Source organism: Osmia lignaria, chromosome 15 (genome assembly GCF_051020975.1).
Source record: "Osmia lignaria lignaria isolate PbOS001 chromosome 15, iyOsmLign1, whole genome shotgun sequence".
In the NCBI taxonomy this organism is placed as follows: Eukaryota; Metazoa; Arthropoda; class Insecta; order Hymenoptera; family Megachilidae; genus Osmia; species Osmia lignaria.
In genome coordinates, this window is record NC_135046.1 from 11,690,239 (window position 1) to 11,707,343 (window position 17,105).

Genomic DNA, 17,105 nt, shown 5'->3' on the forward strand with positions numbered 1-17,105 from the left:
AACGTACATACACGCGTTACATTTAACTAATAAACTCAATGATGTTGAAAAAATAAAGAGTAAGGTCTTTTCCGACGGTACCATTGAAAATTGTACCTAATGATAATGGATCCCCCTCCTCTAAATCTAATGAAACAATCATATGACAACTGATATATCAAGCCCTGCGATAAATGTAGAAAGGGTGGTGAAGGCCGTAATAAGGAAATCGTTAGTTTAATCATGTCAGTATGTAAATTCCCTCGAGTATCGTTGCAGGAAAGTTCAGTGAAAGTAATTCAATCAAGAATCACATGACAAAAACGTTTGTAAAACAAATTGAATACCCATAGGTTATGCACACCACTTTATCTGTCAAACATCCCACAAAATGGAGAAACACATGCATTTATGGAGGGGTGTTGACAAGTTGTCATATACCTTTGGGGACAAACCAAATGGCATTATCTGTAGATTGGTTACCATCAAAGATCATATTTTTGTAGCAACTACCTCTAACAGTTTATATTACGGTGAGGTAGCATTTTTGGAAAACAACCCTCCAACATTGGTCTTCAAAAGAGCTCAGTTCGAAGTGGTTGACATAGCATCCAATTCTGATTATTTATTTATCATAGATAATAATGGACAGGTACTGAAAGTAAATCCTCAAGATATGAGTATAGTAAATACTATAATTCTAAAAGAAGAAGTTAAATGCTGTAGGCATGGGTGAGTTTCAAATTGTTACTCTGCTGTTTACATTTCTATAGCTTCTTATACCTATTACAGATACAGACAAGAGAACGAAGTAGTTAAAGTTAAATCGATAGCTGTTAGCGATCAAGCTGCACTGTTTGTAACAGAAAGTGGACAACTTTGGGCCAGTGGAAATCAGTCACAAATAGATATTAATAGCACAGAGCCTAAAAAGGTCCGATTTTTTGAAGGTAGAACCGTATCTGCCGTTGCGTGCGGCTCTAATTTTAACGTGGTCGCTGTTAGGAAAACAGCAAAGTCTATGAAAGATGACACAGACAGCGAGAATGAATTGGAAGAAGAAGTGTTTGTAAATTCTTGTCCTCAGTGTCTTAACGCTGTATCGCTGAGCCCTACGAGTTTAACTTCGTCGGATACTTGCCCGATCGGACTTCATGCACAGCAATTTAGCGAAGATCGTTCAACAAATTCCATCAGTGCTCTATCAATCGCCAGCAAAGAACACGATACTGTTTCACCGATAGACGCTGTTAAAAAGGACGAACATCCTGAGATAATTGAAAACGGAGAGTTGTGTTCTAATAATCCTGTGGACTCCGAGAAAGAAGAGAAGAAAAATGTTATTTTTATAAACACAGAAGCAGCGAGACAATTTTTAACCAGACAATTATCCTGGGTTTCGTCTTATGGTAGCGTGAAAGAAGACATACCCCTGGAGAACGTCGAGAAACCGACTAGATTAATTAAACAAAACGTATCTAATGTAGCTAATTTAGTGTACGAAGGAGTGAAAAATGTAGGTGGTAAAGTAGTTACGTTATCGAGGCACATGAGCGGAAGTTCCGATATAAATGAATTTAAAGACGACATTAGCGATCATTTAGAAAGATCAGGAGAAGAATATTTAAAACCAGCCGGTACTAGTTTAGCGCTAAGTTTACGATGCGAGGAATTTCCTTGGTCGTCGAGCACCGGTTCTTCGGAACACGAGCTGTCTCAGCAAGGTTTAAACGAAAGGATTAACACGTTAACCCGTACCGGAAGTAATATCCTGTCCACCGAACTCTGGACATGGGGCGACGTACAACACGGGCAATTAGGAACTGGTGATATTATCAAACGTTCTCGACCAGTATTAGTAGCAAAACTTAGTAACATTGGACTGAGAAAGATTTCATGCGGTGCATTTCATGTTCTTGCATTGACGTTAGATGGAAGAGTTTTTGCTTGGGGAAGAAATAATCATAAACAGGTGACGTTAGAACCGAGCACCCATCAAAGCGCGCCCCAATTGTTCACTACAAAATTATCTTCAAACGAGAGAGCTAAAGATATGGCAGCTGGTAGCTTTCATAGTTTGATAATGATGCACCATGGTCTATACTTTATCGGACAATCTAGGTAAATAATTTTATTACGAACAGTACCAATGAGAAATTATGACTAAATTTATTAATATGGTTTCAGTAAGGCTGGAGAAATGTTTCAACTTGACATTGAAACGAATAACGAATGCAGTCCTAGGCAAATTTTTAGTTCTGGGGAATATAGCTGTTGCGCTGTGATAAACGAACCAGAGATAAATGTTTCGGAAGATTTGGTAAGCGATCAAATCTTCTTGGAAGAGATATTGATTGTTTATCAAAATTTAATCAAACCATTCCAAAAGAAAGGGGGTGCTATGCAAGAATCAAATGTTTACGAGACGTTATGTCGATGTTATACAGAGTTATTAAGTTTCAGCGCACTGAACGTTATCAGTTTATGGGATTATTTTAATCATATCGGCGAAGCGTACGAAGTAACGCTTGTCGCTAATGCCGAGGAATACGTTAATGTGTACAGATATTACATAAACGCGGTGTGTGATGTCATCTCTTTAAGCGGATTCACGTATATTGCAAAAATAATTGAAGTGCCACAAATAATAGCAAATTTATTTATGGAAAAATTAAAAGTTAGTGAAGTTAAGAAAGTTAATAATGAAATTGTTATTACAATGGCATTACAGCATCCGTTGCATAAATTAAATAGGTAAATATTTAGAAAGTTAGAAATTAGAAATCATTGAAATTATTCTAATACCAGATTGTTATGTTGCCACTTAGATATAAAAACATGATTTTGAATTTAATTAAATGCAACGGTACACGAATGGGTGTAGAACGATTGCAAGAAGCTTTAATGAAATGGGAACAAATATGCGACGAACAAGAGAAACGTCAGAAAGAAGCGGAGGCTACGAAAATATTTTGGGAGAATTCGGGTAAATTAGGAGAATTATTAAGGTCACCTGACAGGCGGCTTATCAGAGAATCCCGAACTCATCCTTTATCGATACTTAATTGTGGAAGATTTTCCACGCATTGGTTTGTTTTGTTAACAGACATATTTATTCATGTTACTGGTTCTTCTCATACGGTACATCCGCTTCAAACAATATGGGTCGAACCTTTACCTGATTCTGAAACAGTACAAGTATGTTAAACAAAGTTATATTGTAAAAATCTATGATAAATATTCATTGATGTCTGTAATGTAAATTCTGTTTTAGAACGCTATATCAATAGTAGCACCAGAGGATACGTTTGTGTTATATACCCCAACACCTTCTGAGCGCAACGAATGGTTATACGCTTTACAAAATGCTATAAAATGTAGTCTGCAAAGGGTTATTGGACATGTACCTCCAATAGTACGTTCTAGCTCATTTTTTTTCACAAAGCACAGTGTTTTCAAAGATGCAAAGTATACTGGTTCGTAAATCATTGATAACAGTATTGTACATTTTCAATTTTATATTATATTTTGTTTCAAATAATGTAAAATAATTTTAAATATTAATTTCTTTTCTGGAAATTCAATACTTTGGTAATTAATTTTCAAGGAAATAACATTTCTCTCTTTTATAGGACGATGGTTAAATGGTAAGCCACATGGTTCTGGAAAGTTAGAATGGTCCGATGGACGTACCTATGTAGGACAATTTCATAAAGGTGTTATCCATGGTACTGGAAAAATGGAAATTCCATCGCAGGGTGTGTATGAAGGACAATGGAAAGATGGTCAACAGAATGGATATGGAACTATGAAGTCAGTGTTTTAAGTAACTATTAATGATTTGAAATATTAAACAATGTATATAATGTATGATATTCACTAGAGAACGTAAAATATTCTAGATATAATAATGGAGATTTTTATGAAGGATATTTCAAAGATGGATTACCACACGGGCACGGTGTTAAAAAAGAGGGTCATTTCATGGCATCCGTAGCATCTGTATATATTGGAGAATGGGCGGCAGGTGTAAAGCAAGGATATGGCATTATGGATGACATAATGACAGGTATAATTTGATAAAGAAATAAAAAACAAATGAAAACTTGAATATTCATTATAACAAAAATTATAGGTGAAAAATATTTGGGCTCGTGGAATAACGGTATGAAACATGGCTGTGGTTTAATTGTAACTTTAGATGGCATTTATTATGAAGGTGTTTTCATGCAAGACGTTTTAACGGTAAATAATTCAATATTTTCGAAATCTTAATAGATATCAGTTTCAAAAATAAAAGTAAAATATTTGTAAATCTAGGGCCATGGAGTTATGGTGTTCGAAGATGGTACTCACTACGAAGGTGAATTTAAATCAGCCGGTATTTTTTATGGGAAAGGTACATTAACGTTTAGAAGTGGCGATAGATTAGAGGGTAATATGAATGGTGCATGGAACGAGGGCATAAAAGTAATTGCAACGTTGCACATGAATAAAGCTAGTGGAAATACGCAAACTGATTCGAAACCAATGTAGGTAATTCATCCATTAATTATCATTTCGCATTTAAAATATTTTATTCTTTTGATACAGGTCGTTTGGTAAATTATGCGTATCGCCGGATCAGAAGTGGAAAGCAATATTTAGGCAATGTTATCAACAGCTTGGTGTACTTGAACCAGGTTCAAAATTGACTAGTAATAGTGAGAAATCAGTAGAAACTCAACGTGTTTGGCAAAATGTTGCCAGTATAATAACTAAATCACGTCAAAAGTCTTCGCAGCAAAAGAAACTCAAAACAGTTACATCGATTTACAGAGAAAAAAATAACGAAGCGGTCGATGAACTGGATAAAATTCCTTGTTTCGGAAGGGACAAGCTTACCGTTCAAACTTATAACGAAGTTCATAAATATTTAGTGAAAGCTTTTGAAAGCCAACATCATCCGCTAGGTGCTCTTTTAACAGAAGTTGCCGCTGTATATACAGCTACCTATGGTGGTGTAAGAGTTCATCCCTTGTTACTTAGTCATGCTGTATCCGAACTTCACAGTATTACCTCAAGAATATATGAAATAGTTATTTTATTGTTTCCGGCACTACCACGGGGTGGAAAAGAATATGTGTTGGAGATAGAAAATAGTGAAGAAGGGTACGTCTTAGATTTTAATGAACTGTTATAGTTACCATCCTGTAATCTTTACACTTAATTTATTTTTCTTAGCCAAGTTATAAGTGCTGCTGCAATACTTTATCCGATACTGTTACCTCGAGTACATTCAGCCCTTTTCGTGCTATATGCTTTACATAATAAAAAGGAAGACGATGCCTATTGGGAAAGATTAATGAAATGGAATAAACAACCGGACATAACACTGATGGCTTTTCTAGATATTGACCAGTCAGTAACCAGTCGTTAATAATAATATACAGAAATTATTAGTTTTATTCATAATTGTTCGATGCGGTGGGGTTTCAGGAAATTTTGGAAAAATGCGAATGTACTAAATTTAAATGAAAATGGATTACCATATCAAAGCGAGCCGTACTTCAGTGAAGCGATTGAAACTTTGCAACAGTTGAAAACTACATTTTCCCCGTTAGAAAAATTGTTAGTCGTTAGAAATACGTTTGAACAAATGACACAAGTAAGTTAGTAATTTATTACATATTTTCTTATCTTTTAATTATTTTATCGTACGTTATAGGCAGTTCAAAAACAATTGGGTCTTTCGTATTTATGGACGATGGATGAATTGTTTCCAGTTTTTTGTTTCGTTGTCGTACGTGCTAGTGTACTGCAATTAGGTAGTGAAATACATTTTATAGAAGACTTCATGGAACCATATTTACAGAATGGAGAACTAGGAATTATGTTTACTACTCTCAAGGTTAGACGTTATATTTATATACTAAACTCCATTTTAAAATAATGATTTTGATAAATATGTTTCTTCTAGGCATGTTACTATCAAATACTACAGGAGAAAATTAACGCGGGTGACTGAATGTATAATTATTATAAGTAGTAAAAGTACATATCAAACAGTTCTATAAAAATATTAGTGTACAGTACTAAGCATGGTAAGCTTCTCCAGAGAAGATTTACAATGTATATATGTGTATGTTTAAATTAACAGGATATTAACTTATTTCATCATTTTGATATTACTGTACTGTATTATCAATATGATTTTCAGACCGAAAACGTAAACGCTTATTTATTTATATGAGTTGTTTATACAACTGTTATAAACTGAATATAGACATTCTATGATAATAATTGCATTTAATAAATATTAACTGCAAAATGAATAACGTGTAATATAGTATAGTAACAATATTGTGATATTGTGTGCAATATCATGAAATTAAATGCCATATGAATAGTTATTGTTAGAATTTTCTGTTGTTTAAATGTCTCTTACATGTACTAGATAAACAAAATTGTATGTAATGTTTAATTATTTTCAATATATAAAAATATACCCATAGGAATTTCCTTTAAAAAAATAATAAAGATACTGATTAGGAAGGTATAAGTACTGCTTCCTCTATCATGTAATATAATGTAAAATTGAAAGTAAATTATTAATTATAAGTAAAACACATTGTAAATATATAGAATGTATTAAAGAATACATATTAGACAGTTTATTTGATTTATGTTTTTTATCCGATTTTCTATTAGGAAAGTTACTTAAAATTGAATAACATAAATTCAAAAAAAATGATAAAACGAAATATAATTAGCATATACATATTTATCATTCTTCAGATTACGTTTAGTCCGTCATTTGAATCTTAAATGAAAATCTTGGCGTAACTTTTAATTACGTCAGAAATGATAAAAATTTATTAAAACATACATATGTAAATGACGTTTCGAAAAATGAGATTACATCAGTAAGTGAAATATCCGCTAATGAAATGACGATGCTGTGTTGATCAGATGTTGCTTACAGAACAGTATACTTATTTTCTTGAAAATTCAAAGTAATTTGAAAATCTAAATCGTATTTATTTGTTCATAAATATATAAACGATTTGTAAGATATTTCTGTGAAAACGTTTTAATTAAATAATACAGTTCGTGATGCGCAGGTTTTAGACGACAGCATGATCATAAAGCAAGGTAGCGATTGTATCGTTACAATTTTCTTCGTCTGAAATTGTTCGTTTGAAAGGAGTATATTCACAGTATTACGTTTAAATTTCATTTTCATAGATATGGAAGTAGTTAGAAGTGTATGGAAAAAGCCGCTTTTGGTGTATAAAGTCGGATTACAGGCATCTTTTAGAAATAGGTATATGACGAGAACATATAACCTAAACGTTATTCTGTATTTCTAGTAATATCTATAAACTAGGATTAATATCCGAATGCAACCAATCCATTGTATAATATACTTTCTCTTAGATTTACGTATTATTTTATAAACAGGTCAAAATGAAACGAGTGATAATAATATTTTGAGTTATACTAATGTGTCATAAACGTTAATTTACCGGTATTTATTCTTTTTTAGTAGATCATTCATTTACTACATACATTTACTGTATTTTACAGCACCAGTAGTAGTTCAGCATCAAAGGTAACAAAAAAGGAAGATGTTTCTATTAAAGATGATGATCTACGAATATCAAGCACAAATGTTGATTTGAATTTACAAAATGATGCTGCATTTAATGCTCTTGTTTCTACTGAAGAGTTATTAGCACAATTAGGATTGGCTAGGGAATTTGCAACTGATAGTCAAGTTGAACACCCTTATGTTGATAAGTTAAAAAGGGTACAAATGATCTTGTTTGATCTGAGCCATGCTATATCAAAGCCAATACCTGGGAAAAATAAATCATTTGAAAGCAAACACATTATTGATTTGGAAGAATGGATAGCAGAGTATGCCACTCAACTGCCTCCTCAAGAAACTTATATTATTCCGGTAAATACTAATTATATCTACATTTTTCTTTGTATTAAATGATTTGCCTCTATTTGATTCCATATATTTATATTAGGGTGGTGGTAAAGCTTGTTCTACATTGCACTCGGCTAAAGCGATATGTAAACGTGTAGAGAGAAATGTTGCATCTTTGGTTCAAGATGGTTTATTAAATAAAGAAGCACAAATATATTTAAATAAGTTACAAAATTTTCTATTAACGACATCACGTATTGCAGCTAAGTGCGATCAACGTGTAGAAAACATATATATTCCAAGAGTAGAAGTTGAAAACGATAAAAAGAACTAAATCGTAAGCTGTATCGGACAAATCCATAGCATGTCATCTTCGAGTATCTTCTTCTTAGAGATGATAATATATGCGAACAACCAAATATTATACTCAGAAATATCTGCGGTAATGTTAACGTGTATTATTATACTTTGAAAACATAAATATGTTGTAAATATTTTTTAATCATGTTATGTATCAATTACTGATTGTGCTGTATTATTTGTATTAAAAGTGTACATAGTAATTACACGACATATTAAGTAGTTGAAAGTTTCTAAATAAAGTAAGATACAATCTTAATATACAGTAGAAATACATCTTGCCCTCTAAGGTATTGTTGTATTTAAGAGAATGTATGATTATTTTCGGTAAATAATTATACATAATTTCTATATTCGCTGATTTATTAAATGACACATCTAAAGATGTTTTATAAATGATTTACAGTTATGCTGTTTATGCACAGGATAATAATTTATTGAATAGAAATTTAACATTTTGTACTGCATTTATGCCTATGTATGATAGAAAAATATTCATGAATGAAAAATTATTATGTAAATAAATGTATAGCAATAAAGCTTATAAAAGTTAATGCTGCATTTAATTGTACCGAGGGATCAACAAATTATGAAAGGGGAAACATTTAATTAAATTGATTATTCATTCTAAAATTTCGTCTCCTTCGACAATTTCTTTTAAATTAAGTAACTCCAATAATCCGGAACCTTTAGTTTCGGAACTAACCAGTTCGTTTATATCTCTGTAATGACCAGGATCAATTAAACAAACTAAGTCTAAAGTTCCATTACCCCATTCTTCTGTTTCTACTTTTGTTATCAAATTTGTTATTTTTTGTCTTAACTTTCTGGCCTCTTTGCCTGAAACCAAAACCCTCAGCCTCATTTGAGCTCTCTCTAGAGGCATTACAGCTTTCAACTGTGGAATCACATCTAGAGCTTGTTGTTTTGCGCTTCGATTTGGTTTTACAGAATAATGTACATCTTTCATAGCTTTCTCTATCATAGTTACTGGATATGGACGTTTAGTTTCTGGATTAACGCATTTGTCTGCAACAGTTGTTGCAATGTCTTTAAACATGGAATCTAAAGCTGAATGCCTTTCTTTGTCAGAAACTTGAAGTTCTCCCTTTGTAAGAATCTCTTTACAAATTTCTGTCTGGTTATCTGTACCAAAAGCCTTTATAAGATCTTCTTTCTTTGCTACCTGACCTTTTGAAACATTTATAAATACTGTGTGTGTCTGTAAAACTTCATCAATATCTTTTTCTCTGAAATGTAATATAGTTGTCACTATTATTACATGCTCTACGTGAAAAGGACAGGATATATGTGAAAAATAGGAAAATAAACTTTGTAGGTTATGTGCGAAGATCGTATCAATTCTGTTGATGGACTGTCAAAGACTTACAATTTATTCCTCCATGAAATAACCTTGTTCCTATAACAAGCAATCTCAAATCGTTTTCCTGTTTTTTTCATACGAACTACGGCAACATTAGTTAACCTTATTTGATTAGTTGGAGTAAAAATTTTCGACATTTTTAGTCCACGTGAATATAACACTGATCTTTATTTCAAAAAATATCATGCACACTTTGTAAATGATATTTTACACAACCTTAGGAAAATTAGGAAAACCCTTATTATTTTAGTATTTCTACAAGCCGGAAGTGTTGCGAATTTATGCAAAACGATTCCAAGCTCTCGATGCTCTCGATTCGTAATCGAATCGCTGACATCCAACTTCCTTTGAAATATCGATAAATTTTAAATATTTCTGAAATCGTTTGTTGCCATTTTTTTGTTCAGTATATTAATGTTCATTATTGTACATATACGTATGTACATCATTTATAATTGCATAATAGTTCGTGTTTGGAGAAGGCTGCAGTTTAAAGGTCTCCTAATAGTATAATGCAAAATAATTTTGAATCAAACTATGATAACAAAGTGCATTATGCATCAATAAAAGAAAGATTTCAAAAGAATGTAATAAGGTGTTATAAATTAAATGTACAAAATTGTTTGTAACAAGTATATACTATCTGGTAATTATAACAAAGTATTATTGAAAATTTGTAGTAATTTTGTAAAATAATCTTTCGCTAAATTGCAAAATTAACGCGGGAAAAAATTGTAGCAATGACGTCATTTGTACGATAAGCAGAATCGCGGGATGCGCACGCCGTGGTGATGCGCATGCGCAGACTACCCGCTACGTTAGACTGTATCGAACATGGCGGCGGCGAGCGTGATGCCGTTAGAAGTGCGTGAAAAATGATCGTTTTTTCGTGGTTTAAACGATCCGATTGTTTTTACGTGTGTGCATAGTGACAGTGAGTGTTACCTTCAACATTTTAACAACGTGGGAGATCCTTATCATGGCATTGGTCACCGTACAGCGGTCTCCAAGTGTGTCCAATTCCCCGCAGAGTTCGGTGAGTTTTCTTGCTTTGTGTCGCTTTGTCGATACCTACTGTCAATTTTGCTCGGTAACGCGTTCTTTTAAGATTCATTCTTGTCACCGTAACAAGCGATATACTCGAAACGCATCGTAAACAGCTGGACATTGTTCGCGTACTCGTTTCGTATTTGGTGTATTGACAGCGAATCGAGAAAGAGAATCGTGAAAATTCAAAATTCCCTGTACCGTGTGACAGTGAATGAAGAAAGTTCGTGACCGCGAATTTTCCGTGACCGTAGTAAACAAAGAGTCGTGTTGACGTTTCTCTGCGATGGCAGGACGTACATATGTAACTCGTAAGGTGCACGAGTTCGCGGTTATGCATTAATCGTTGATACTTTATCTAATCCATTTGGAGGCATTTTTTGTATCACTGTTTATCTTTCTGCGAAAGATAATTCAAGTAATTTATTGTATAAGATGATTTATTATACACATGAGTGGTTACTATGATTGTTATCATTGTATCTTTCACTGTACTCGGTCGCGTAGGATGAATCATTGATAAAAATATGAAATAGAAAATAAATCATGATCAGGTAATAGGCGTTCGGAGTAACTGTGAAGTGGAAGGAGTCGAAAGGAATTTTCGCGTTCTTTCTCGCAAAATTACCGACGCCGAAGAGCGTGGTAGCGGTGGTATACATATGCCGATATTGTTTGCGCACACGTTGCGTGCATTGGACTCGGTGACGTCGCGATGTTGTTAACCACGGTCGTCGTGTCGGTTCGCGCTCTTCGACGAAACACAGGAGAGTTGAAAAAGAGAGCGAAAGGAACACGTGGTTCTCAGCGTATCATCTGTAGTTGAACGAGCGCCGTGACTAGTGCGTTTTCTCCGATCGGTCGAATGATTTTACTTAAAATATCAATTCCAAATTTACTTGTTCGTGATTGTCATAGACTGGGGTGGGGGGTTGAGGAAGTAGTTTCGAACGAAAATAGGTATCAATGGAAATCGGTAATAAAAATATCTTTAACAATGAAGCGAACAAGTTACGGTCGATCAATATTTTCACACGAGTCAGAAAACACCCTGCACGTAATGATACTTTATTCCTGTGATAAAAGGAGATATTGCGAGTGGTGTTTCTTGCGCGTCAAAGCCAGTTTATCCAGATATGGAGTTGATCCGCGCCCTAGCATTCTCCACATGGCAAAGAAGCAACGCGCCAAGCCTTCTTTGCTTACAAACTTGATCAACTGAAACGAGCGTCAACCTTGGAAATTATCGGTTTTTCTTCTCCCCTTCTGGCCTTTTATACTTACAGACGCGAGATCTCCACGATCGATACGATTCGTGAAATGAAAATTCGTTCCTCTTTTTTTTTTTCACGTTTGTACCTTTTGAAGTTACCTCGTAGAATTAGAATCAATAGAATTAGGGTTGGAGGATAATTATCCGAAGTGAAAGTCACGGTAAACGGCACAGGAAATAATATTCACTTCAAAAAATTTCAGAATACGCGAGATATAGGCACATCTTTTATATGATGTAACGTTTAATATTAAATATTTGTAAACGTAATGACGCACACGGTGCGTCTTATGCAAGCGACTACGTTTGATAACGAGAATGATATTATCAGTTAATACTGAAAAGGCCATCAAAGAGATAAAATGGCGCGAAGGTGAAATGATAGAAAAAAAAGAGCGTAGGTAAACATTAAAATTGATACTTTTCTTATACAATTTTTTTTTACAGAATAATTTGTACTTGGTTTGAAATTAAAGCGAACAATGAGTATTGTACGTGTGGTAATAACGAGAGAAACATGATGCAATTAAAGAAGAAGAAAAAAAAAAAAATTCCATATCTGTTGGTATAACGAGACCCTTGGCCTCGAATGGGTTAAGAGCACGTGGTGTGGATCGTCGCGAGTACGATTCGCCTTGAAAGTCGCGGTTTAAAAAAGTCACCGTGGCCGCGGTTTTGCGCCTCCTGCCCCGTGGTCTTCTTTTCATTTCCACCGGACTAAAGCTTCTATTTTAAGGCCGAACCGTATAGACGGGAATGGAAAATTGCGCCGTGGCATTAATAGCGGCTGCTATTTCATATCCCCGCGCGATCAATTCCCTCGGGAAATTCGAGAATACCGGCAACGTTTTCTCGGCAACGTTTACAGAAATGGTTGTCTCGCGATGCTAAACGTATTTTTTACGCAACTGTTTTCGCAATTAACAGCATTTTCAATGTTTAATCAATGAACGTTACGTAGTCGCGATATTTGAAACGAAAGTGCATGGTTGTACGAGTATTTAAACAGTCACAGTATTGTGATTACCGGTGGAAACAGTTGTTGAACGGAAGCGGACAAGCCGATAACCGGGGGCGTCTAGAATGGATTAGTATTTGCATAAGATAATGTCGGAAAAGGGTTACTCTCCCTTGCGTCGATCTGGCCCCATCGTTTTTGCATTATTTGCAATTCAACGTCGTCGAAGGGTTTCCCTTTCGGCTAGCATACTTAAATCTTGATTTACGATTCCTCTTCTACGAAGCCCATTGTCTTCTGTAATCAATACTTATGCATTGATTACACACGTGTTGTTGAAGTATTAAGCTGGATACATTGGGCAGAAAGTTGAAGCAATCGTTTGAAAGTGGGTGGCGGCCGCGATAAGGAACTCGGGCACTCGGGTGCCAATAGAACAATTTCGTGTCCGCCGGCTGTCATTCTGAAATTCTAATTCCTGCTTCTGAAAAGATCTGCGTGACGCGATACGAAGGAAAATGCGATAGCAGCACAGGCTACGGGGATGACGTAACTCTGGTAGCCCCTCGAACGAGGGAGCTGAAAGAGGGTTCGGGCCCGCGCTTCCTAGCGTGTACTTTGCATGCGCTGAATGCTTCCGCGGCCTACCAAGTGCACTCACCGGCCGAAAGGGTAGTTGCATTTTTCTAACGCGTTCAGAGGGGCTGCATTCAACGGGGGATACGGGGCTATTGATTTTAAGGGCTCGTTTTATGCCTGCTATGCACCACGTTACGGTATCCTCGCTGTTTAAGCAATTTTTTTACAAATTATTAACCCTCCCGAGTAGGGGGGGCCCCGTTCGGATCCACGCTGAGAAATTCTTGCATCCAGGAAATTGCATCTTTATGCATGATGCAGCCAAGGGGCGAAGAGCGTCGTCAAATTTGCCACCCCATTGAAAACTGATGATCTATAGCGATGAAGAGAATCAGATCGAGGCTTGTCAGCCTTTTTATTTAGCATTTTATATTTAAAATGTTTGGATATGTGAAATTTGTCACTGATTCGCGTTTAAAGAAAATAAAAAATGAACTACCCCCTGACGGGATTCGAACTCGCGACGGCGTAGTTCGACGAGCCTACTGCTTTACCCGATTCCCCAACACAGCTGCCAGAAACGAATTTACTAATTTAATATTTAAGGAAATCAGAGAATTAAAATTTTAAATATCTCCTTGTTAGTAATTGTTGCTCGATGATCGCGGAACGAGCCGCGAAAAGCAAGTGGTTAACGCTTGGAACCGCAACCCGTAAAATCGTTTAACAAAGGCAGGCTTAACAGGTGCTTGGCTGACGGTGTTTCTGCCTTTTTCCAGCACGCACACTCGAGTGTTCATCGGACACGTGTATGTGCACGTGTAGCTTCATTCAGCCAGCTGACTAACCGCTTTGTTGATAAAACAAATCGTGTTTCATAATTAACATTCATATTTTACGATGATTGTTACTTATGTAACTGGACAGCGTGTAAGATAAATGTCAGATAAATCCTATCGATTTACTAATTGACATTGTTTTCCAGGATTCGGGTGCTGCTGTACCAACGGACGACGAAGAAGCGATAAGGAGCTGTAAAAGGTGAGCGCAATCCTTTCGATAATCTTAAGAAAATGTTGACAATGCTCGATGGGTCGATCGAAAGTGAACGTCCGCCGTTGACGGGAAATAATTTTGGAGTGGAGAAACTGTTAGTTAATCGAGCAGACGAGTTCCTTTCTGGGAATAGGCATCGTCCCTGCTTCCTTCTGACGGCAATAATTCAATTAAAGCAGCTTCACGGCGCGAGGAAAGTCCCGTGCGAACTTCCTCGAGTCTCCTGGGACGTAAACATTCGCTAATTTACAGGAAGCCAGTGTCGTCTCTTTTTCTTACCTTAATCGTTCGACTTTCTACATAGCCGTTTGCGTAATCTACGCGAATCGCTGCGACGTAATCGTAAAAGTCTCGTTTCGAGTCGGGGAAAAACAGCGGAAACCAACGAACCTACACTTTTCACACTTCCGTTAATCTGTTCGGGGAAAATCGTCGCCGCGTTAATTCTGAGACTCGTGTTATTAGAGAAAATAATTAATTCGAGGCTTGTAAAACGCGTGGCGCGTTTTGAAAAGGAACTTCAATTTTTTGATCTTAATTCTTTAGAACAATAATTTCGTTTTAGATGTAAATTCCGTCATGAATTATCCATGTCGTTAACATATTTCCTACGTGATAGTAAGCAGCTCAGAACTTTCAACGATAAGACAAAGGAGATCATCTTGGGGGACTCGTTTATTATGCATGCGCATGTCAAAAACGTTTTCATAGAAACCGTGCCAGTTTTACGAGGACTGATTCGAACGTTATGCAGATAAATTTATTCATCGTTCGTCCTATTTAATTGGCACAAGTGTTCCGTACGTTCGTATCAGCTCATTTAAATCTGCTCGTCAGCTAGACGTGGCTGTGAAACGGTAGAAGGTGAAAAGAAATCGCATTAGGGAAGATGAAATTCCCGTTGAATAGAGCATTATTTCGGTTCCGGAAGTGGAAGGCGTTTCAAAGATTTCAAGGTCAACGGGGTGGCCAATCGGTTTAGATGAAAGAAAGATTTTCGCGTTGAAAGCAGACAGGTTTACGAAGGTGGGATAACGAATGATCATCTTGCCGCCAGTATTTTACTTGTAATTGAAGTTGTCTTTAGTGTAATTCCATTTGATCGCTTCCATACGAACAAAACGTTGATTATTTATGCGCTGTTTATTATCGCGAGACGCGTCCGTTCTTGTACCTGGTTGTTTCCACTCATCTTTTTGCGGTAATTAGAATGCAACGTCGATGGAATTCAGAATAGAAAGTTTTAACCGGAGAAATACGACCGTGAATCGTGATTCACCCTTGAATTATTTATTCAATTTCCCAATTGTTCTTTTTTTTTTTTTCAATTTCCAACACCTTGTATTACTAACTGCTATTTAACGTGGCGTAAAAATCTTTGCTAATTAGTAATTACTAATTTTTAATGCTTTAATGACTCGTTGATTTTTATACGAAGATAGAACAATTTTGCTTCTGGTTCGAAGATAAATAAATAATGATCACTCGATCGAAACCTTATGATATTGTTTATGAGAGCGGACAAAAGTGTCCTGTATTCCGTGGAAAGAAATAAAATTTCACCTGAATCGAGCATGAACGCTCGCCGATACCATGACAACAAAGATTGCGGTGCACTTTCACGTTCCGTATGACCTGCCGTCGATTCAATAGCCGACCGCAAACTTATTAGCGTCCATTACGGTAACCCGTGGCTTTAAGCTCCGCAGAATCACCTTTCTGCGTTTCTCGTTCCCGAAATGGCAAGTTTCGTTTACGGGAATAGCGGTTTGGTGCATAAAACCGTCATGATCCATCGTTGGAACGATTTGATCGGAACAATCTGAAGAAAAAAAATCATCGTATCAATCATGTCGTTACGAAAATGATAGCTATGTAAATTTTGACCGCGAAAAGATAATAGAATAACCGAGCGTTGTTTTGTTTCTCGAAGACGGTTCATTTAACGACACCCTCTTTAGAAGCAATCATCTCGGCTGTCCACAATATAATAACAGCAATCTTCAATTCCAACGTGACAGGGGAAATCTTGTATAAGAAGGATCTTTGAAACATTGGTAGGCTGTCGTGGTGCGCGGACAGATCACGTTTAAGTATTCAACAGTTTTCACTTTTTCTTTTTTTTTTTTCTCCTTTTTATTAACGTTCGATCGTGGTGAAACGGTAGAAAATACTGGCTAGGGACTGGCGAAGAATTCTGACGATCGGTGTCTGGAAGTACGAAGCCGATCCAAGGTAGTCCACCTTGAACGGAATTCTCGGTCGTTCGTAAATTTCACTAACAAAGAGCCCGCGACTACGCGTAGAATAATGACCGGACGTTGCATGTCTTTTCCTTCGTTAACGATGCTGCTCGGACAATACCGATGCCATTTTGCACGGGTAAACAGCATAAACTCGAAACGTTCCATCGTTCTTACGTTCTTTGATGTTCGATCAAAGGGAATATTAAATTCGCAGCTGCTGTTACGTGTTGGAACATGTTCCACGATAGACAGTAACCGTTTTTGGACGCTTTCGTAACCAGTCGAACACGTACGTCTTACTT

At 36.1% G+C, this 17,105-nt stretch overlaps 4 protein-coding genes across 6 annotated transcripts in view; 3 read left to right on the top strand and 1 right to left on the bottom strand.

The window, feature by feature from the left end:
- The first annotated feature begins 112 nt into the window (after positions 1-112).
- Positions 113-6,577, top strand: Als2 (Amyotrophic lateral sclerosis 2). Its single transcript, XM_034333047.2, has 14 exons — positions 113-711; positions 772-2,100; positions 2,167-2,733; positions 2,808-3,177; positions 3,254-3,455; positions 3,612-3,792; positions 3,882-4,048; positions 4,115-4,224; positions 4,300-4,511; positions 4,573-5,130; positions 5,203-5,379; positions 5,458-5,626; positions 5,687-5,869; positions 5,939-6,577. Exons 1-14 carry the CDS (start codon positions 371-373, stop codon positions 5,984-5,986), a joined length of 4,614 nt encoding a protein of 1,537 aa, XP_034188938.2. The 5' UTR covers positions 113-370; the 3' UTR covers positions 5,987-6,577.
- Positions 6,578-6,888: 311 nt separating this feature from the next.
- On the top strand, positions 6,889-8,641 carry LOC117608253 (corrinoid adenosyltransferase MMAB). Of its 2 annotated transcripts, XM_034333081.2 has the most exons (4): positions 6,972-7,113; positions 7,207-7,285; positions 7,549-7,924; positions 8,001-8,636. In XM_034333081.2, exons 1-4 carry the CDS (start codon positions 7,098-7,100, stop codon positions 8,232-8,234), a joined length of 705 nt encoding a protein of 234 aa, XP_034188972.1. In that variant the 5' UTR covers positions 6,972-7,097; the 3' UTR covers positions 8,235-8,636. The 2 variants fall into 2 exon arrangements, with proteins under 2 accessions (XP_034188973.1, XP_034188972.1); XM_034333082.2 differs by lacking the exon at positions 7,207-7,285 and having other exon boundaries at positions 6,889-6,974; positions 8,001-8,641.
- Positions 8,642-8,731: 90 nt separating this feature from the next.
- Sbds (SBDS ribosome maturation factor) lies at positions 8,732-9,969 on the bottom strand. The gene is made up of 2 exons (XM_034333071.2): positions 9,651-9,969; positions 8,732-9,510 (listed from the first exon to the last, which is right to left on the bottom strand). The coding sequence occupies exons 1-2, from the start codon at positions 9,779-9,781 to the stop codon at positions 8,883-8,885; spliced, it is 759 nt and encodes a 252-aa protein (XP_034188962.2). The 5' UTR covers positions 9,782-9,969; the 3' UTR covers positions 8,732-8,882.
- Positions 9,970-10,448: 479 nt separating this feature from the next.
- ssh (Protein phosphatase Slingshot) overlaps positions 10,449-17,105 on the top strand; it is a 38,316-nt gene continuing 31,659 nt past the window's right edge. For both annotated transcript variants that reach the window (XM_034333048.2, XM_034333050.2), the window contains exons 1-2: positions 10,449-10,680; positions 14,487-14,542. In XM_034333048.2, coding sequence (XP_034188939.1) covers positions 10,624-10,680; positions 14,487-14,542 — 113 coding nt within the window. In that variant the 5' untranslated portion in view covers positions 10,449-10,623. The remainder of the gene's footprint in view (positions 10,681-14,486; positions 14,543-17,105) is intronic.

Excerpts from the sequence above, each read along its gene's own strand:
- LOC117608253 (XM_034333081.2), top strand. Across the intron at positions 7,286-7,548 it reads CAGGCATCTTTTAGAAATAG|CACCAGTAGTAGTTCAGCAT; the intron begins GTATATGACGAG and ends TGTATTTTACAG. Across the intron at positions 7,925-8,000 it reads AAGAAACTTATATTATTCCG|GGTGGTGGTAAAGCTTGTTC; the intron begins GTAAATACTAAT and ends TATTTATATTAG.
- Als2 (XM_034333047.2), top strand. The coding sequence starts at position 371 with ATGGAGAAACACATGCATTTATGGAGGGGTGTTGACAAGTTGTCATAT. Across the intron at positions 3,178-3,253 it reads CTGATTCTGAAACAGTACAA|AACGCTATATCAATAGTAGC; the intron begins GTATGTTAAACA and ends ATTCTGTTTTAG. Across the intron at positions 3,456-3,611 it reads CAAAGATGCAAAGTATACTG|GACGATGGTTAAATGGTAAG; the intron begins GTTCGTAAATCA and ends TCTCTTTTATAG.
- Sbds (XM_034333071.2), bottom strand. The coding sequence starts at position 9,781 with ATGTCGAAAATTTTTACTCCAACTAATCAAATAAGGTTAACTAATGTT. Across the intron at positions 9,511-9,650 it reads ATTTCATGGAGGAATAAATT|AGAAAAAGATATTGATGAAG; the intron begins GTAAGTCTTTGA and ends ATTACATTTCAG.